Consider the following 21,579-nt stretch of genomic DNA (forward strand, 5'->3'; position numbering starts at 1 on the left):
TCACTGGCCCAACTGAATTTTAAATTCCTTAGTGCAGACAAAATGGTCTCCCAAACTATTGCACCAGCTAGTAATTATATTAAATTGTTTTCTTTTCCTGTTTGGTAACATAGATACTTATACATATGCGCAGTCAAAATTTGAACTTTTGGATTTGCTGTAGGAGTAGGTTGAAACATTTCTTACGCAGAATCCTGTTACTGTATGCAAGGTTAATTTCAACTGTACCATTTGAGTGTCAGATTTTATCCTATTGATTAGCTGTTTTGTTTTTCTTGGGTCCATCCAAGGAGGGAAAGTTCTGTGGGATCTCAAGATGCTTGATAAGAGAGAAATAACAGCACAGGCTTTTCACAGAAGGGATTAAATAATGGTTTCCAGGGAGACTTCAAATTCATTTGTTGCAGCCAGAACTCTGAGCTGCCAAGTGTGGTTACTTACGTAAGTTGCCCATCCTATATTGTTTCCCAGTCAGGCGTGTATCAGTCCAGTAGCTCAAATGCTGTGGTAAGCCTCCTTTTTCTTTAACCCGTAATACCTAATTGCTGGCTCCTGGCACAGAATCCTCTTGGAGTGGGAATAAATCCAACAAAGTACAAAGTGCCAGAATAAATTGGATTTAAAAGTACAAGTCTTCTGTGACTTTAGATGTTGGAACATGAATACAGACTGTCTCTGCTGTAGGCTGAAGGAATACACAGGTTTGTGTGCTTTACTGAATCATGTGAAAAATAAACAGTTAGCCCATCCTATTTAAGAGGATTATTTGCTTTCAAAAATATAAATCTTCTTACTTGGGTTATAATATGTATCAACTGCTTTCTTTAGTCTTCCATGTATAGCATGGAAGTTGGTATAAAGGCTTTGTACAGTTGATACAAAGCCTTCTTTCCAAAATCTGCTGAAAAGATGATAAATTCTTTAATCCTCTCTGCACCTTTATATAATCTGCATAATAATTTATACGTCATATATATATATATCAAAGCTATAAATATGAAGTTTCATCTTAGTGTGTAGTACTAATTCTTATGAGTTTATTTTGTTCATATTGAATACCTCTAATAACAGGAATTGTAATCGTGTTGGAGAATAATTGCATTTAAACTACTGGTCCATTGAATTTTTTTCTTACCTATCCCTAAAATGTCTTCTGGAGTGAAGATTGAAATGGTTTGCTTTATCGGTAATTTTGGCAATGCTCTGTTGACTGTTAAGTCATATATTTTTAATGAGAGATTTATATTGTATCCGTGGCACAAATTAATGAAATATCAAACATAATCTTGAACTAGTAGTTAATGCCTTTAGTGAGTTTTGAGGGAGAAATACAAAATAACATTTGAACAGCAAAGCAGACCATGCTAATGTGTACTTGAGGGACAGCAGATATATATGCAGAGGCAGGTGAGACTGATTTCTGAAAATGCAGATGAGATGTGATGTAATGTTTCTCTGAGGTCTCCAATATTCATTCACGTTCTTTGCATTCATCTTCAGCTAACTCAGTTGCTTTGCCATCAGCTCTGCACAGCTCCTGTTGCTGCAGCTGTGGACTTGAGCAAGAGGTCTTTGTCTGCATTCCTTCTCAATTTTTCATGTGTTTCTCTGGCTCCATTTGGAGATCTCCATTTTTTAGTCTGTCTACCAGGTAAGCTTTTAGATTTATAAAGGGAAAGCAAACAAAACTATGCCTCTTAACTTTGATTGCTGTTGTAAAAAGAAAGATAGCAAAGGTGGTGGAAATGGGTCAGATGGCCCAAGCAATGCCCACACTCGGCTTTTCTTTTTAAGGTAGTCCAGGCATTGCTTTCTGCTAGGGTTAGGAAGTAAAATACCTGAAACTGTGCACTATGTATACTTTGCATTGCCATTTATTTACATATAGACTTAGTACAGCTATTGCTTAGCCAGAATGGAACTGCAACTACTTTTCATCCTTGTTGCACTAATACTCACTATTAAAAAACCCCAAGAAAACTCATAATATGTGTCACTTAAATACATAATTTTCTTTCTTGACTTCTCTTAATAAAACCCATCCATAATCATATATTTAATATTGTAGAAAACTCCTGGCATGAATGTAATTATACTGCTGATTATGCCAAAATAGTTTGTTCCAACATATAGAAATAGAAAGAAATGGGATGAGGGATACTGATCACTGTGGGAGATTTTATCTATTTATATGCACATCTTGCATTTATGTACATATATGTATGTGTAAACCAAGCCTAAATTAATTATATCTTTACAGTCTCACCCTTCTCAGGAGATGCTGTTATTCTTTTAAATGTTTGCAGGTATAACAACCTCATCAGTTGTGCCCACCAAGAAAAATAAATGAATAGGAGCAATATGTGGAAAACATGAATGCAGAATGGGACTGAAATCCAAGTGGAAATAAATAGAGATTCAGATGAATTACTTGAAGAAAGAAACTGACTTAGAATAGCCTCACAGTCTTTTTTAACGCCTAGGACTGATAGTATTAGGTAGAGATGGGAATAAATAGTTAAATGTAAATTGCCCTAACATTTTATTTGAAAATCGCATTAGTTTTGAAAATGGAAGGAGCAAATATAAAAAGGTTGTGATTCAAGATTGCGTTACTTTTCCACATTACTTAATGCATATTAATCAGGATTTTCAGGGTTCCTTTTTCTTGCTGCACAGTTCCTGTAGTATTGCATGAGTTTTGAAAATGCAAAGAATCTGCTGTATGTCCTTCCAGTCATTATTGTTGTAATGTCTTCATACTTGTCCCTTTGTAGGCCAAACTTAATGATCTCCAGTTGAATTGAGAAATGTTTATGCAGTGATGCAATATGAGAGAAGTGTTAACTTATACTTGGAAAGCTAGCTAATATATATAACCTTTAGTTTGGTTATTTTCTCAGAATGCTGGAAAAGGTTAAAACCATACCCTTCCTGACTTTCTTCTTAGGCAGTAACTAGCAGTGGGAAGAAGCGAAGGAAGAAACTCTTCCTTTCGGTGTAGTTCTTCAGCAAGAAATCTTCATGCAGCAGAGAAGCCAGGGTTTTCGAGAAATCTCTCTCTATGAATTTGAATAGTGACAAAATTGCACTGAAGAGCAAATATTTTTAATTCTGTAAGGTTCCAAATTGCTCTAAGTTTCCTCAGAGTATTCATGGGAAGAATAAAATTATATACTTGTCTGGGCACTGGAAAAATAGCAATGGAAAGACTGCATCAGTAAATTGCCTTTTGAGATACAGAAGGTGCTGCTTTTAGGCATCATAAATGCAAAGTGGAAATACTGCCTAACCTGCTTAGACACATAAGTTTTCTACTGAAAATTTAAACTGGATGTGAAATTATTCTGCTGTGCATGCATATGGGAGATGTCATTTGAACCTTTGTGCACTTCAGTGGAGGAAAGCTGTTCTGGGAATTGCATGCCTTTGCCATCTGTAACACACTGACAGTCTTGAATTCATTCGAAAATCGAGTAGAGGCTGTTGGTTTCAGTAATGGCTGTACCACATTTCCACTGTATAGGAAACCTGAGTTCAATTCCCTTCCCAGTCAGCAGAGTTCAGTGGCCCTGTTGGTGCAAGTGTTGCTGCACAGCAAAATTGCATTGCCCAGAAGAAAGCAAGAAGTAAGTTGCAGGAGCTGTCCAGTTGGTTAAGGTCGCCTAAAATGACACCATGTGGATGAGTTGCTGTGTCACCAGTTTCCAAACTTCCTTGAGTTTTCCTCCTATGCACAACAAAAAGTGAATGTGCATAGGGTAGTTTGTCACCTGCCTCTGACCATGCCCTCATAGGGTATGGGCAGATGCAGCCAGGTTTTATTTTACCACCTTTCCCTCCTGCCTTTGGGGAAGACAGAAATAATACTTTGTGAACTCTGCTCTGGTGGAGAACAGAGTCTCAGCTGCTACCGCATTGGTTCAAGGGTCTGATGTTTAGTAGCACTGCTAGGGCCTTACCTTTTGTGTAGTCTCAGATGCAGAGAAATTTGCGTGAGTCTTCATGCAAATCACTCAGAAATGTGTGTGCTCTACAGCCCCTCATTTTGGGAGCTCAGAGCAGAGGCCTTTACATAAGCTGTTTGTTTTCCCGTTGTCTGAGATAGGCCATTTTTCCTCAGGGGACTGTTTCCATTCACTCTAACATCCCTTTTGCTATCAAACTGGCAAGTAAAATACCAAGATAAAAAGCATACAGTGAAAGAATGGCCATAATGAGTCACACTAAAGGTCCACCCAACCCAATATCCTGTCTCAGTTAATATCTCATTAAATCTTGTGGCTTTAATTTAAACAATTTTGTGGAGCTGGGAGATAGCCAAAGGTTCGCTCCTGGCACCCTACACAGTTACAAAGCCAATGGTTGTAGCGCTCTGTCCCATTTAAAGTGGAAAAAGCGAACAACTATGAGGATCCTTGAAAATACTGTAACATGTGTGTATTTCTCCACTAATACTCTCTCAGTCTGCCACCCTTTACTTGAGCTGGATGTATTTATTTGGATGAATCTGTGTATTTATTTAGTAATTGTGTATGAATTTCTCCTGCATCAACTTCCATATATCAAAAGTGGTTTGGTATAACTGAGAGGTGGGAAAGCAGTTCTATATATTTTCCTGATTACGTTTGGTAAAATCACAAACTAATCACTAGGGATAATTTGGAAAAGACAGAGGCCAAAAGTTTTATTTAAAATATTAATTCCTGGGTTGGGTGGTGGTTTTGGTTTGGTTTTTTTTGTTTGGTTGGTTTTTTATGTTTGGTTTTTTTTTGTATGTGTTTTTGGTTTGGTTTTTTTTTTTTTTTTCCATGTATCCTAGCATAATATTGTAGAATCACAGAATATCTCAAGCTGGAAGTGATCCATATGGATCATTGAGTCACAGCTGTTTGCAGGTGCAAACAAAATAAGGAGCAAGTATGAATCCCATATCCCTCTGTTTGTGCTGTGTTCTGACGGGTTTGCCTTCTCTTGCTGCTTCCCTGCACAATCTGACCCAGCTCCTGCAGCTCCTGCAGCAAAATTTCCTGTAGCAGTCAGTAGAGCTCTCAGGGGCAGAGAATAAAGCAGTGAGCACTTCGATGGGCCGCCATAGAGACAACTTTCTTCTCTGTTTCTCTTAAAAAAATGGAGATAGAAGGGGCATGATCAGCACTGAAGAAATTTGGCTTTTGGCAATGGCAGTGGAGAGGTCCTGGGCTGATATTAGTGGCGGCCTCTCCATGGTGGAAATAAGGCACTTGAGAAAGTATTTTCTGTAAGTAGTTTCAAGTACACTTTTGTTGCCTGTTCAATAATTACTGTGTTGACAAGATACAGCAGCTGGCTCTCTGGTGTTGTTGGTTTGGCATCTCATTTGACTGTTAAAAGTGCAGTGCTATAATATTATTTCCTCTCTAGTAAACTGAACATTGGAATCTTTGTTGTCTGTTGCTTAAGCTCTGGGTTTGTCCTTTTAATTTTGGTTTCTATTAATAAATCCATTTTGGACAACTAAACATTTATTTTGGTTTATACTTAAAATGAAGTTCTCAAGTACAGGCTTTGTTGAAAATGAAATAGAGGATTCTCACAAATGGAAAATATGTTCTGTCAAGGGAATGCAATTTGGTTCTGTGAATCAGATAAGCTTGTTTTTACAACTATTTTACTGATTCCTTTTAAGAAGTTTAAGTTGGACCATGTTTCACTAAAAGAAATCTTGCTGTGATGGGATGTCTTTCAATATTAACGACATACTCTGAAGGCTGCCGTAGCATTCCTGATGCCTCTCTGTAGCCCAGGACAGCCAGCAAATGCTGCTTTCACGTGTACCTCTCCCACGATGAAGTATTAGTGTTTCTGTGGAGCAGCTCCTTCCTCTGAGGCACAGAACTTCCTTGCAGGCACCTGCTTTCCCCTTCCCCTTCTGAGCATCTGCCTCTTTCCTGTAGCTTCCATCACTCCTGAGGATCTGGGAGGCTCATCCCTGAAGGTATCAGTGGGTAAGTGCTTGCTGAAGGATGAGCAGAGATGAAAGGGCATGGTGCAGTTTAAGGAAGGCATTAGTGGTTTCTGCAGGGTTGGTGAAAGGAGAGCAGTGCCGGCGAGTAGGATCCCAGTGTCCTCGCCTCACCTGAAGTATCTGTGCCCATGACACAGAGGACATTCGAGTTCTATGTTGCAGGCAGTGTGTTGTTAAAATGATTTTTTTAAATTTAGTGTCCTGTTTTAATTCCATAAAAACATTACAGCATTAATGGTAGCTGGCCCTGTACTCTTTTTAGTGAAGACTAATAGCAGTGAAGTCACTAAGTTGCTTGTTATTTTGTTCAGCCTTCTTTTTCGAAACTGTACCTTATAATTTGTTTATTTCTTTTGTGTTGTTGGTGGGAGGAATCAAAAGGATTTTATAGTTTCTCAGGCTCAGCACTGTGCTTTTTTATATGTATATCCGCTCTCTGTACTGTAGTCTATCTTGGTTTTTTTTCAGTTATAGGCTGACATTTTTCTGATATTCTAAAAGCATGCAATTGTCCTTGAGTCTCCTGCTATTCAAATTGCCGCATAGATTTAATTTCATGCGTTCTTCTTTGATATTGCTCTATTTGGCCTCATGAGAGATGTGTTTTACCCTACGCTAAGCACTTGCCATGGAAAACGATGGAAGAGATTTTAGACTGATCAATCGTACAAACCATCAAGTCTGAAATAATCTATGTAAATTGTCTACCTCTACCATGGTAATACTTTTTCATGTATTACAAGCCTAATACACAACTTCATAATTTTAAATAGATCCTTTTTGAAATAGCTGGAACAGGAAACTGCCACTTGATCTGTTTAAATGAAGGTGGTATCCCAGTATTTGTGTAGCAGCATTGGAACAATGCATCTTCTGTCCAATCCCATAGACCCCAAGTGTGTCTGATTTCTTACCCATTCTGACACAAGGTAATGTGAATAACAAAATATGGGTCTACCTTGCAATTATCTGTAATCTGAAGAAGAGATTTAATAACAGAATTATTATGGTTTTGCTTTACTAACTTTGGAGGATTATATTAGGTAGGTGTAACATTTCCTGGAAGTTGACTTCTGTGCCGTGAAATGAATTCACCCTGAAAATTGCATTTTACATTGGAAGATGAGATGAGATGAGAGAATACAAAAGAGATTCAGTATACTTTCTTTTAGAGTCTTGAAATTAATGGATATCTAATACAGTGATCAAAAAATGTATCTTTTATCACTATGACACTATTTTTTCTATAAACATAATGAATAAATATTTCTTAATTAAAGTAAATTTGTCAAATAATATTTTTAACAGCAATATGAGACTAAAATTGCCTGACAGGGGTTTATAGTTCATAAACCATGATAACAAAGGAGACATAAACAGTGGAGAAAAAATCAAAAGTTGAAGATACATGTAATTTATGCAGTCTTGGATGTTACAATACACAGTCTTCAGGGCTTGACTTTGCTGGGGAAGGGCTGGGGCTTGCTGAGATTCTGACTCCTGGTGTCAGTGTCAGCCCTGGGGTAGAGGAGTGGGAATTGTCCCACACTCCCTGAAGTAGCCAGGTGTGTGGGTTGAGACTGAAGTAGCACCTTCTCACCAGTACTTGGTGCGTAAACACTTGCCATACTTTGGATCTTTTGGTAATGTCTTTTGATAATGGCGTCTGAGTGGGATAATGGGATAGTGTTTGGACAAGTGTGACTAGGAATATAACCTACTCGTGAATGTGCCTAGCAGGAGAAGTGTAGAGCACCTTGGTGAAAACTGGGCTTTCAAAAAAGGGCTGGTGGGTGTTGTTGAGTTTAGAATCTCAGTTTTGGGCTTACATGCCTGACTGACACTTCTTGAGTCAATGGTTCATTGCAGGGTGGCCACATCTGGGCTTGCAGATTTGATTCAGAGATGTTCCTCATACACAGTTTTTAAACTGCAGAAGCTTGGATTTTTTTTGTAATATAATAAAACTGTATTTTCTTTTCATTTTTTCCCATCTAGTTTTGTATCAAGACCTTGAGAATAAAACACACATGGCACAGATCCAAACATTTTTTCAGATGCTGTTAGTTCTTCAACTTCATGATTACATCTCAGCTGAAGATGGGGAAACAAGAGCAAGTAGGTGTTAATTTTTGCATTTCAGATAAGTGCAAATTCAAAACATGCCTTGAATTTTTAGTATCCATTTTGGTGTTCACATGTACATTTCTGTTGATGGTGATTTTATTCCAATATAATTTTCTTGGTGAAAACCCCATAATATATGAAAAATAGCTTCAATGTCTTACTTCTCCATTAGGAGGGGAATATTTTTTTTGTGTGTGTGTCTTGGAAATGCTTAAGAGGGCAGATGGAACTGTAAAGCTCCAGTATTGATTTAAAATTGAATCTTGAGCATTTGCATTTTCATTTCTTCAGAAGTCATGTTCTGAATAGCTTAATGTTATGTGAGAAACTAAATAAGGAAGAATAAGTATTCTGTGAGAGGAAGTTGAGATAACTCCAGTTCTGGGACAGACCTTCTTGCATATTCTTCAAGACTAGCATCTCAAACCCCACCAAACCATTTTTTTACTCTAAATCTGGTTTATAGAAAAGAAAACATCTACCTGCTCTAGAAGGCTCCATCAAAATGAATACTCTGCTTTTAGCAGAGTCTAATTATATTGAGTCCCTCCCAACTGAAATTAATCTGTGATTCATATCCCTGGACCACTGAGCGATGCACTCTGCTCACCCTTTGCTCCTTCTCCCAGTGTCTTTTCATCACCACCTGCATCGCAAAAGCATTTCTCCTGCAGACTGTGGTTGCTTTCAAGGAAGGTGAAATCTTGTTTTGACCAGAAGTGTCCATAGGCAGATTTCAGGATAAGGCAAAGCTCTCCTTCCTGTGGTGGAGCTGCAGACTTTCACAAAACAAAAGGACAGTAAGCCCCATGACCTCATGTGCCATGAGATCAAAATAATCCCTCCTGGTTTTGGCCATGTCCTTGGCATGTCATGTGTCAGTTATCAAAACTTCTTTCATGGTGAATGGAAGGCAGTTCCCTCCTTTAGAAAGTTATTCCCTCCATCTGAGAATGGGCATGTAGCGTGGATAGGAATGCCTATGTCTGTCCATGGCCTGTAGTTGGCAATTTAGCCTAAAAACTCAGTTTATGACTACAGCTAGGAGAGCTGAATCCATGCCTAAGTTATTATGCAGTTATACTGTAGTTATTAAATGCTTATGTGATTCTGTATTCTGGAGGTTGAGCTCATTCACTGAATACTTTTCTTCTGCAAAAATCAGAATATGCTACCAGCAACATGCAATTGAGATTCAGGATTTTGTAATACTAGTTCTGTAAATGCCATGTAGCAGTGTCCAAAGTCAATTAAGATGTATTTGTAAAAGGATTCTGTAGTATTCAGAATATACCCTTCCTCCACAATGTGCTTGGTTTGGAAACAAAAAGGAGTTTTTATGTTTATCATCTCTGCACATAAGATATGAAAAGACCCAATATATATTCATGTCTGTTTATTGAATGGAATACAGTTGCCAGCTAAGGAACTGAATTCCAGAATTTCTCATAGTTGTTTCTGGTGCTAATGTAAAAACCAGAAAATGGTGTGGTTTTCAGATACCAAGTTGGATCCGTGTGGCTTACACAAACAATCTTGCACAAGTTTGCCATGATAAACTCTGCTAATTTTTTTTCATCTGGAATGTATTTCTCAATAAAGATCCTAATAGAAACACTAATTGATAGAGAAAAACATTTACTGTGGAAGAAGAAAGTGAAAGTGTTCAGTAAAATATTTGTTTGACTTTTATTTTTTTTTAGGTTGCAGAACTGCTCCGGCAGATTTAGTTTTTATCTTGGATGGCTCTTACAGTGTTGGCCCAGAAAACTTTGAAATAATCAAAAGTTGGCTTGTCAATATTACAAGAAATTTTGACATAGGGCCAAAGTTTATTCAAGTTGGAGTTGTCCAGTATAGTGATTACCCTGTACTTGAAATTCCCCTCGGAACTCATGAATCCACTGAGAAGCTCATCAGGGAAATGGAGTCCATACACTATCTGGGAGGAAATACAAGAACAGGAAGAGCTATTCAGTTTGCCTTTGACCATCTTTTTGCAAAATCCTCAAGATTTTTAACAAAAATAGCAGTTGTTCTCACTGACGGAAAGTCCCAAGATGAAGTCAAAGATGTAGCAGCAGAAGCAAGGAAAAATAAGATCACTTTGTTTGCTATTGGTGTTGGCTCAGAAATTGAGGAGGAAGAACTTAAAGCCATTGCCAATAAACCTTCATCAACATACGTATTTTATGTTGAAGACTATATTGCAATATCAAGAATTAAAGAAGTTATAAAACAGAAACTTTGTGAAGGTAAGCGATTATAAAATATTTTTAGATGCACAAAATGTAGTTCTGTACACATATTTTTTCATTTCACAAGCAGAATACATGATTCATGCAATCTAAGGGACCTGATACTCTTCACCCTAATCTTTTGTTTTGATTTTATTTGTGGAAATTCCTTCCAAAATGTTATTTTCTCTATCAAACAAAGAGAAAGATATATTTGGGAAAGATACAGTGTTTTAACACAGTAAGTGTTTAATTTCAATATCTATCTTTTTGCCCTAAGCCCGAATTTTCTTCATTGATAAAGTTTAAAAACACTAAAATATTTCAGCAATTCTCATAGTGCCGAGAATATAGGGTTTATTTTATTGATTTCTTTGTTGCAGCTGATACTCATGCATAATCCAGCATTTCTTCTAGACAAGCGAGAGGACAGACTGCCATTACAACAGGAGTACTTCTGAATACATACTTCTTCTAGTATGTATAGAAAAAGCCAGAAGAAAGACTGCTGGCAAAAATAATAAAATTGTAGAGTGGTTTGGATTGGAGGGGACCTTAAAGGTCATCTAGTTCCAACCGCGCTACCATAGGCAGAGACACCTTTCACTAGATCAAGTTGCTTAGAGGCCCATCCAACCTGGCCTTCAGCACTTCCAGGGATGGGGCATCCACAGCTTCCCTGGGCAACCTGTTCTAATGCATCATTGCCCTTACAGTAAAGACTTTCTTCCTAATACCTAATCCAAACCTACCCTCCTTCAGTTTTAAGCCATTCCCCCTTGTCCTCTCACTACATGCCCTTGTGAGAAGTCCCTCTTCAGCTCTCTTGTAAGGCTCCTTTCGGTACTGGAAGGCTGCCCTAAGGTCTCCCCACAGCCTTCTCTTCTCCAGGCTGAACAACCCCAGCTTTCTCAGCCTTTTTCCTACAGGAGAGATACTCCAGCCTTCTAATTAACTTCGTGGTTTCCTCTGGAGTTGCTCCAGCAGGTCCACGTCCTTCTTATGTTGTGGCCCCAGAGCTGGACACAGCACTCCGGGTAGGGACTTGGAAAAGTGGAGATGTCTGGAGCTGTAGCAAGCTGTTATGATGTTTCTTAGAAGGTTTTTATGGAAGAGTTAGCCAAGACCAACACTGTAAAGTGACTCTGACTTTAGAATGCTAACAGCATTACTGCATTGAGTTTTCTGATAATTTTGTAAAACAATGGCTTATATATATAAAAATGATAGCAAATTGCTTCTAAGGTGTATCACTCAAACTCTATGATGTCAGTGGTATTTTGTACATTTCATTATCAAGAATTTATGCAAGTCCTGTTTAAATTGTACCATATTTCTGCATTTAGTAAGAGTGAAAAATAGATTTTATTTGCTCTCACTTGGAGTATCATCTTCATTGAAAAAATATGGTGATCCTTTTGTTGAGGATATTAATGTTTATTTCTTGCTACATTAAGTGAAAATCATAGTAATTCCTTGTGGCTGATGTAGTAAGGTGGTCAGTCCAAAAATTAAGTCATCTAAGTGGAGCTAAATTATTTAATAGAACTTAATGGAGGGAGAAATTCCCCTGAATAAACACAAAATAAACACAATAGTTTCTTTGAATAAAGTTTTAGAAGAAGTGCCATTGTATTTCATCAAGATGGATTTTCAGCTTTCAGCATCAAGTTAACTAGTATCCCTTAAAATTCAGCTGTGGTATTTCACATGATTTACAGCAGTAATCTGTGGATGTTGACTATTTACACCAAAGTGTACTTACTCTTTCACTTGAAGTGACCCTTTGCATTGTCTCAGTTATGTTGTGCACTTCCCTTCTGAGATGGTTCTCCTGCAGAGCAATCAAAGCCACTTGGCAGCTTCATTTCTAACCACAGTGTCTTTAGCCGGTGAACTCCAAGCCTGGAATTTTTATAGCTAAGTTGTGTGTTAATTAATTAATTTATTTATTTATTTACTGGTTATCCTGTTGTTAACATTCACTTTGACTGAGGGAGAGGAAGTTCCATGAGGGCCGAGCAGTGGTTTGGCTGTGATCAACCACATGAAACTGCCTGAAAATTTTGCAATTCTTTTTTCATGGTCTTTGTGTAAATGTCTAAAAGATATGCTGGTTTTTACCCTATGGAGTTTTAAAATTCATTATTAAATGAAGATAGATATAAGGCCACAGGGGCAGTATTTCCTTTCTGGACAAAGGAGGCTGAGGTTTGGTGGTTCTTGGAGCAAGCATTGCTTTTACGAACAGGTTTGTGGGGGAAGGGCTCTAGTGTGCCTTTTGGGGACTCTAGTGTTTGTTTTAGAGTACATCAGGGGAAAAAAGACCTCCTGAACCTGTCAGCCAGAATGGAACCAGATATTTAAGGAATATTTAATATGTATTCTGAAAGTCAAATGTTCCTGTACTATCAATATTCTATAGACCTCCTGAACCTGTCAGCCAGAATGGAACCAGATATTTAAGGAATATTTAATATGTATTCTGAAAGTCAAATGTTCCTGTACTATCAATATTCTATAGCAAAAAAAAAAAAAATTGTGTGTCAGGAAAGAAAACCCAATGCAGACCTCAGAAGTTTGTCTGGAGGATGCAGAGAAAACTTCCTTTGTGCCACAGACTGAGATTTAACATAATGAAGTTATTTCACACTTTAGGAAGGAAAATAAAGCATCTGAAAACTATGAAAACACTAGAAGGTAACAAGATTTCAGAACAGGCTAGAGAGTTGAAGTGACTGGTACTATGGACTGGAAATACAACCCCATTTCCAACAGAAGGCAGCTCTTAATTTTGCCACTGATTTCTGCATGCTGTTTAATGGCTCAGTTAGTTATCAAAATAATTCTGCCAGAAGATTATCCAGAAGACCCAAAAAAGATCTACTTGACTGGGAATTTTTTATGTAATTCATCAATGTGCCCCTGGAAAGAAAAAATAGTTTCTTAATGTGTAATTTTCAACATGCTTAATTTGTTTGGTTGGTATTGGTTTGGAACAGTTATTTTGGCCTTGATCCATAATAATGGCCCTCTTACATAAAGTATTCCTATTTTGGCATTAGTTTTTGATTTTAAACCAAATTTGTCATACTGTAACTGATAAGAGACCCTTGTGTTCATTTTCTTGTCAGTGTATATGTATGTGATTGTCTGTGATCTCTGTTAATTGTGATATGACCATTATCTAGCTTTGAAATAAATGAATTAAGAAAATAGGTCTGTGTCAACAATGCATACTAGAAAATAGCCTGAAAAAAAAGGTTCTGTTAGTCTTACTTAATATCCTAAGTATGTTGACTGAAATCTGTGTTTTGAGAAGAATAAGAAAGAAAGTTTTGTTGGACTGTGTATTTCTTTTTTTTTTTTTGGAAGCATTCAGGAGGTAGACATTTGAATTTCCAAAATGCAGGCAGAGTTCTTGCAATTCTTTCTTGTACAACAGACAGATAATTTATTTTTGATTTGGAAGTCAGGTTTCATTTTGCTGTGGGGAGGAAAAGAAAACTAAGAGGAGTTTATGTGGCTTCTTGCTGCTGCCCCAAGTACCCGTGACATGTCCCCTTGGGATGGATTGTCCTTTCTCATGACAGACAGGGTGTACAGAAAATCAGCAGAGTTTCCTTAGAGTATATATATCCTGCCTCCCCCGCCAGAATAGGCTAGCTTCTGCCTGCTCTGGGGATAGTTAGGAAGGGAAGTCATGCAGCGTTTCTCATATTATGAAAAGAAGCCAGTCTAGACCTTTGAGCTGATAATTCCCTGGCACAGAGACAGGAGTTTTCCAGCCCATGGCTGGTCCAGATGGAGATTAGAGAACTCTCCACCCCTTCTTTGGAATGTATTCCTAACCTCTTCCCTGTCTATGAACTGATGCTTTTCTGAAGAAACAGTGGGAAATGAATAATGATAATTTTTGTACACAATTTAGCATAATTTTAATAAAACAAAAAACTTCTTTTCATTGATTTGTTACCCTAATACAATGTTTGCTTCAGTATTAAGTTTCACTGTCCTATCTCTTTTTCTTTTTTTTGTTTGAGACGACTTAGGTCCACTGTTTTTGTGTAAGGATAATTAACCAGGATAACATGCAGCTAACTTACGCTTCCACAGAAAATATATCACACACTACTTTTCCATTGACAATAACTTCAGGCAGATTTCAGTGTAACAGACAAAACAGCTCAGAGTCCATTCTGAGTTAATTTAAAAAAAAAAAAAAGTCATAGATAATTCTACCTTTCTCCATTTTCAAACTAATTTTATAGTTGGGAGGGATGCTAAATCCAAATTGCTAGTGCACTTTGGAAATTAACATCTATAATCATATATAATTTTGAAACCATACAATTTTAGAAATTCAATTATATTTATTAGCCAGATAATTTAATACTCTTTAACTACAATTACTGACATTTCAAAATAGTATGTGAATATATTGGCAGTAATATATGACATCTTAGTATTCTTGCCTCAAGTCCCTGAGGATCCCGCATAGCACTTCTCTCATGTTGTACTTAACTGACAGTTAAGTACATAAATAAATATGATAAAAAAACCTAGTTGGGTGGAAGGTTACTTTTTGGAAGTTTTAAGTCATATTTTGAACTATCCTTACATTTGTTATTTTTCAGAGTCTGTTTGTCCAACAAGAATTCCAGTGGCAGCTCGAGATGAAAAAGGATTTGACATTCTTGTAGGATTAGGTGTGAAGAAAAAGGTTAAAAAGAGAATTCAAATATCAACCACTAATGCAAAAGCTTATGAAGTAACCTCACATGTTGACCTCTCAGAATTAACAAGGTATTGAATTTTATAAATATGCTTCTATATTCAGTAAGATTTTTTTTTTGCTTTAAATGAGAAGGACTTATTTAAAATTTATATGAATGTTCAAGTACTGTCTTCTTTTTTCCACCCTTCCCCCTTTTTTAGGAATGTGTTTCCAGAAGGTCTCCCTCCATCCTATGTGTTTGTTTCCACTCAAAGATTTAAAGTAAAAAAGACGTGGGATTTATGGAGAATCCTGAGTCTAGATAAGAGACCACAGATAGCAGTCACTATTAATGGAGAAGAGAAAACATTATCATTCACTACAACAAGTTTAATAAATGGCACACAAGTTATTACTTTTGCTGCACCTCATGTAAAGGTAAGGAGTATGTCACTATCATGATGGAATACTTCTTTAAGTACTCATTATTCCACTATTCCCCTCTTTGTGCAAACCAGTTTTATTGTTTTCTAGTATAATATGAAAGTTCTCTTTCAGTCTTTCTTCAGTAATTTCCAGTGAAGTACTCCAGTCTTGTAAGAAAGATTGTCTTAGCTGCAGATGAGACAGAGGAATGGAGGTGGAATGACCGCATTCTTGCATTTGTAGCAGGAATATATGTGCAGCCCAGAGATTGCCCTTCCTGCCACAGGGAATATTATTTAAGTGAACAGAGAGGGCTAATTCAGCAGACAAAGAATGGGAAAGATTTGCTGCTGGAGCTCTTCATGGCCAAGTGGGTTTGACTTTTCTGGGAAGCGGAGGCCTGCATTCAAATCCCTACTCCAAATCAGGCTGAAAGAATTTTAAATATAAATCCTCAGTGAAGGAAGGACTCCTATCCAAGGAATAGGTCTTAACTACTAAGCTTTTTCTAGGGAGAGGTATTTTATCCTTCTGTTACTGGATGGAGAATTTTTTCTTTTTGTTTCCAAATTTCCTCTGACTTTTTATAATTATTAGTAGTCGAAATAATTTTATTTTTTTAAGAAGCTGTGTTAAACTTGATTTACCAGAAACTGTGAGAAAATTCAGTTTCAAGTCAATAATTAATTTGTATTTATCTATTTCTGGGAGCTGCAATGACCAATCAGTCTTATTCAAGCAGTCTCAGGTATCCATGAATTTCACCATGAAAACACAACTTTTGTGGGTTTTTTTTCTGTTGTGTTTCTCCATGCTTGCCTTGCTATTAAGAAGAACAATAATTTCATGGCTTTTTTAGAGCTATGTGTCTCTAAACACACTATAAATATCAATATCCTCTTAATTATAATTTTTCTTTAATAAAATTTATGGTAATTTATCACTTTCACTGGAAAATGGAAATGTTATGTATTCTGATCTGTTGTTTATTTTGTCTTCTAATGAGAGCCATTGCAAATAAATAAAAATACAATCTGCAAAAGAAAATAAAATAGAAACAGAGGTGCTTTCAGAGGGTGTATATTATTAAATGAAGTATGCTTGATTTCTGTTTAGGTCTAAAAAAGGTGACAGATTTATAACATACTGAAAGATGTATGTTTCAGGTTATGAAATACGAATTTAGTGTGGGATTAATCTCTGTGCAATTTAGCTAGGCTTGGTTGAAGAGCTAGATTGTTTTTGAAAGCTTTAGAAGCCTGGGGTTTTGTGAGAGTAATGCCTGGTTTGCTCATTACGGTATTGGGATTCTTTCCACCAATAGCACACCATCTTTTCTTTCATAAGAGATGAAGTAGAAAGACTTTCAAGTACCAATTTGTTTTCAACATGATTGATGATCTGAAGTGTTTTGAGACATTATACCCCTGCTGAAAAATAGGCTTCTGGCTGCATATTTTTAACAAATACAGGTTTGAGCATGTTCAAGGTAATAGACTAAAAAAAAAAAAAATCTATGTGAGTTATAAAAGAATTCTGAAATAGGGATTGATTTTCACCAATTGCCAAATTTTCAATTACAATATTACTTGGCAATACTTTATTTGCCTATACAGTTTAGAATTATTTGTATGGAAAATGTGCAACCTTGGTCATCTCAACCATTAGCAGCAGTTTGATTGCTGAAGTGCAGTTTTATTGTTATTTAAATCGAAGGCATTTTTAAACAATGTTGTTTTCTTCGTTTTTCTTAGACATTGTTTGATGAAGGCTGGCATCAAATTCGTCTCTTAGTAACAGAAGACTTTGTAACTTTGTATATAGATGGCCAAGAAATTGAAACAAAGCCATTACATCCTGTTTTGGGTATTTACATCAGTGGCCTAACCCAAATTGGAAAGTATTCTGGAAAGGAGGAAACGGTACAGGTAGGCATACGCTAAAACTACAGTAATTCAGTAATTCTGCTGAAGGTTAACATTGCATTGGTGTCTTCTCTTTTCTAGAGCTTACTCTTCTAACTTACAGTAGACTGAAATTCAGTATACAAAATTTTAATAGTTAAGAGAGAAAAAAAATGGTCAGGAGGACTTAGAACAAGTGATGTATCCTGTGACATGGATGCTTAATTGGTGTCACTGATTTCAAGGACAAAATTGATGCAACGTGGTTGCCTGAATTTGGGAAACTATGTCTCAAAGTAGGAAATTTCCTCTGTGCTTGACATTTGCATATGATTTCCTTCCATCAGGGTGTGGGTGATGCTGGTAAAAGAGGAAAATTTTGGTCAAGTTTCTTTCTCCATGCTTTGCAGTCATGATAGTTTATGCTAGAAAAACTGACAGTGGTTTCATTTTATTTGAGAATATACCAACAAAGCAGAATGGCACAAACTTTTGTTTACCTGATGCCAGTGTTTTTATTGGTTGCTTTTTTAAAGATTTATGTTGTATATTAAACACTAAACATTAGGGATGCCTTCTGAAGCTTCATCAGAATTTACTAATCCTCCATCTAATACGAGCAGGTCTGTGCAGAAGCATCTTCCCAGGTCTGTTAAGGCAAAAAGAAAAAGGTTGGGTTTGCCTGTGCTATTAACTTGTTTCCTCAATGGTACTGGAAGCTAGTGTAGTTTGTGCTGCATGTGTTTGGATTTATTGCCAATGAATATGGATGGTGATTTCTGCTATTTTTTAAAAAATTCTTGGATTGATTATTTTTATTTAAATAATTTTGTTACAGTATGTTTAATTGGTTGCACATATGAATCACTGTGAGTAGCCTAAGAATATTTCTATCTATTTAATTGATTTTTAACTGTAGTGAACATGCAGACCTCTAAAGAGTCTTTTATGTTTTGAATTACAGTTTGATATACAAAAACTGCGAATCTACTGTGACCCAGAGCAAAATAATCGAGAAACAGTCTGTGAGATCCCAGGATTTGTGAGTATGATAGATGAACTTTTGAGGACTATTTGGCATTTTTTCACAAATCCCTGTTTAAAGCTGACTTAATGAAGTTTTAAAACAAGTTATGCTACATTGATTCAGCTGGTGCAAACACATGCTTGTTACCTGTGAAATACCAAGTGACACAGACTTTGTTTTCAGCCTTATTTTTTCACAAAGGTTTTTACAAATTGTTTTAGTTTAGGTATTTAATGGTGTAAATTTGATAAATATATATATGAGTATAGAAGAATCTCAGCATCCTCTCTTAAAATTTCAGATTTTAAGCACTATAGATTAATAAAACTTCTAGGTTTTTCAGCGTAAAATTCTTTGAATATGACTTTTGAACTTTTCTGATATACTCCTTGCTACTTGTCAGGTCATTTAATTTGTTAAATTTTGGTACATAATCGGCAAACCTGTATTTCTAAATCACCTTCTCCTTTTAGAAATATCTATGCTGAGGTCTGTCATAAATATCCCATTATCCGAAATGTTGCCAAGATTTCAAGAAGTATGTTAAAGATAAGACAGAAATAAAACCAGGATTCTATGATTCATGTGCACAATTAGGAAGTTTATGGGGACCCTTTGGCCTTTTCTTGGCCCTCTCTTTGGCCCTCTCTTGGTCCTCAATTATGCACTGAAATGTAAAACATACACAAACAGATTTAGAACCCAGTCATGACTGACAGAGCCACATTTAAGCATTCAGTTCCCATCTCAAAGCATGAGCATGAGATTGATTTATACATGCAGATTAAAAATACTCTCCTTTGTTTGGTGTCTAAAACAAACTGAGCTAAAGATTATCTGCCTCCAGTGTCTTACTATATAGACCCACAATCCTCATGTTGTGATTTGATTTAGTATCATTTTGCTGGTTTGACAATAGAACCATTGAATGTCCAGCATCCAGATTTTATTTTTTCTCAGTCTGGCATGGATTGCCAGCTAGTCTGTTTTTCTTCTTCCTCTTTGGGGCCAGTGTGTCTATTGCATCCTTATCAGGGCTTTTTCAAAATTCACAACTTTCAGTAAAGCAGCAAGTAGGTGACTGGATTATTAGCTGTTTGGAACTCTGACTCTGTGTGTCAAGAACTAATGGGTGCCGGGAGACTTTTGTAAAATTAGGTTGGAATCTTGAAGAAAATAAAGTATTTGGCTATTTAACTGCACCACATCTTTTTGCTCTTTACAAATTAAAATAGGATATGAAAAGTAATCAAATGAAAAATATTTTGCATAAAGAAAGCAAACACTAAAAAGTCTGTCACATCTTATGTTCACTGCAATTTATCAAGGGAGTTGAAGCCAAAAGATTGCTTTTTGCCATTTTAGTTTCACTGGCTGTTGTTGTAAATTAAATTTGGACTTTACCCATGAAATTCTGGACTCCTTCAGAAAATAAAAATGTTGGATGATCTTCAAGGAGGAATATGTAGTTTGTGGTTGTATTCTGTCAGTGTGGTTGTGTCAGAGTTCCTGAAATGAGCAGAGGCTATATATACTAATTACAGCCCAAATTAATCCCCTTTCCCAGAGATACCTAGCTGCATGGTAATTTTAAACTCCTTCTGTGATCCACGGAAAATGAAAACTTTCTCAAGGGGTTGCTTAAGCTGAAAATTGAATACAGAGGAAGCACTCTCTGTCTCTGTGTGTATGGAATCTGCAGTGATTGCATGCATTAGAATACTCCTGTGGACAGTGCAGCTGATGGTGGCTACTAAACTATTAAGACAGACAATTTCATGGTTGCTCTGCTGAAGTATTGGGGGTTGGATTGTTCTGTGGTATATACTGGAACAAAAATCAATTGTTAGCAGAGTCTAATGCAGTCACAGGAAAGCAAGAAAAAGTCAGCCTTGCCTCTGTGCTGCTCTGTGTTTTCCCAGATGCTGGATTCAGGCAGAGATCAGAGATTTCAGAAATATTTTGGTACATTCTCTGACATGAATGAATAAGCAGAGGAAATTTTTGATGAGAAGTTACTTCTTGTAAAAGGTTTGACCCAAATCTAAACATTTAATGTGTAAATATTGACGTGGTTTAGTATTAATTGTCATTGTCTTTTAAAAATTGCTACTGATTACTCCCATTGACAGACCCTTAAACACAGTTAGCTAAATTAATTTCATATGCATGGATAGCAGCTGCACATAAGTCTCAGAAAGTCTAAAAATTTGAATTATAATTTCTTGACGGTTACAGCCCGTAAGTTATGATTGGTTTTGATAATGTTTCCAAATAAGTGGATTTTGCTTTTTAGAAATATTGCTATACTTTTAAACTGTGTTTCTTCTTGTTTCAGAATGGAGAGGTAGGCTTGATCCTAAACTACTCAAACTCAGTTTAAGGTAGTATTTGACTTTATATAAGCTTCTTAATATTCTAGGTAATATACACTTTGTTTTCAAAAGGGGACAGAGATTTGCTAAGTTTAAGAGTGCTGGACTTCCATTGCTTGAACTCTAGTCAGTAGAAAAATTAAAAAGAATTTTTGTTAAAAACCACATGTTTACTAGAATAAGTGGTCTGATGTTTTCCCCCAGTTGGATTTAATTGCTGCTATTTGCAGGGCTGGACACTTGCAAAGGGGTGGGGGATATGCACAGTCAGGTAGCTGTTACCTGCATCGTGCTAATGGGAACTCCCTGAACCGGAGCTTTTCTGAAGGCTTAATATGACAGCTTCCCTAACCTTCCCTGTAACTCCCAACTTGTACCATTGCAAAGGAAACATGGATCTGCATTTTGATCAATCATTTGACCCCAAGAAAGAATTCCATTCAAAAAACATCTTAAAAGGTGTCATTATTCTTGAAAATATGAGTAAATTGCTATGGAAAGTTTTAGATAATAAATACAAATCTGTTTTTTGCAGCTTGGATTCTTAAATTTTTGCCTTTCCATAGCTCTAAGAACTTGCTGGGTTAGGGTTGATGGGTGAAAAAGAATTCACTGAATCTAACTTCAACATATAGATTTAGTACAGATGTACCTATAAGAGATTTTACTTAGTAGCTCTCCCCTTGCCTGCCTTAGTAAAGCACTGAGATTTTATGTGGGGTTTAATGGTGAGAAGTAAATATCACAAAAAAAAAAAAA

The 21,579-nt window shown here is 36.5% G+C and overlaps 1 protein-coding gene across 2 annotated transcripts in view; it reads left to right on the plus strand.

Moving 5' to 3' along the window:
* Positions 1-21,579, plus strand: part of COL21A1 (collagen type XXI alpha 1 chain) — a 95,550-nt gene that overhangs the window by 15,642 nt on the left and 58,329 nt on the right. Inside the window, exons 2-8 of one of the 2 annotated variants that reach the window (XM_039569545.1) lie at positions 8,006-8,125; positions 9,838-10,389; positions 15,009-15,177; positions 15,310-15,526; positions 17,269-17,442; positions 18,383-18,460; positions 20,784-20,792. In XM_039569545.1, the coding sequence (XP_039425479.1) occupies positions 8,038-8,125; positions 9,838-10,389; positions 15,009-15,177; positions 15,310-15,526; positions 17,269-17,442; positions 18,383-18,460; positions 20,784-20,792 (1,287 nt within the window). In that variant the 5' untranslated portion in view covers positions 8,006-8,037. Of the gene's footprint in view, positions 1-8,005; positions 8,126-9,837; positions 10,390-15,008; positions 15,178-15,309; positions 15,527-17,268; positions 17,443-18,382; positions 18,461-20,783; positions 20,830-21,579 lie in introns of those variants that run through there. The other variant, XM_019290911.1, reaches the window with a different exon arrangement.

The sequence above is a fragment of the Corvus cornix genome, chromosome 3, assembly GCF_000738735.6.
Source record: "Corvus cornix cornix isolate S_Up_H32 chromosome 3, ASM73873v5, whole genome shotgun sequence".
NCBI lineage: Eukaryota > Metazoa > Chordata > Aves > Passeriformes > Corvidae > Corvus > Corvus cornix.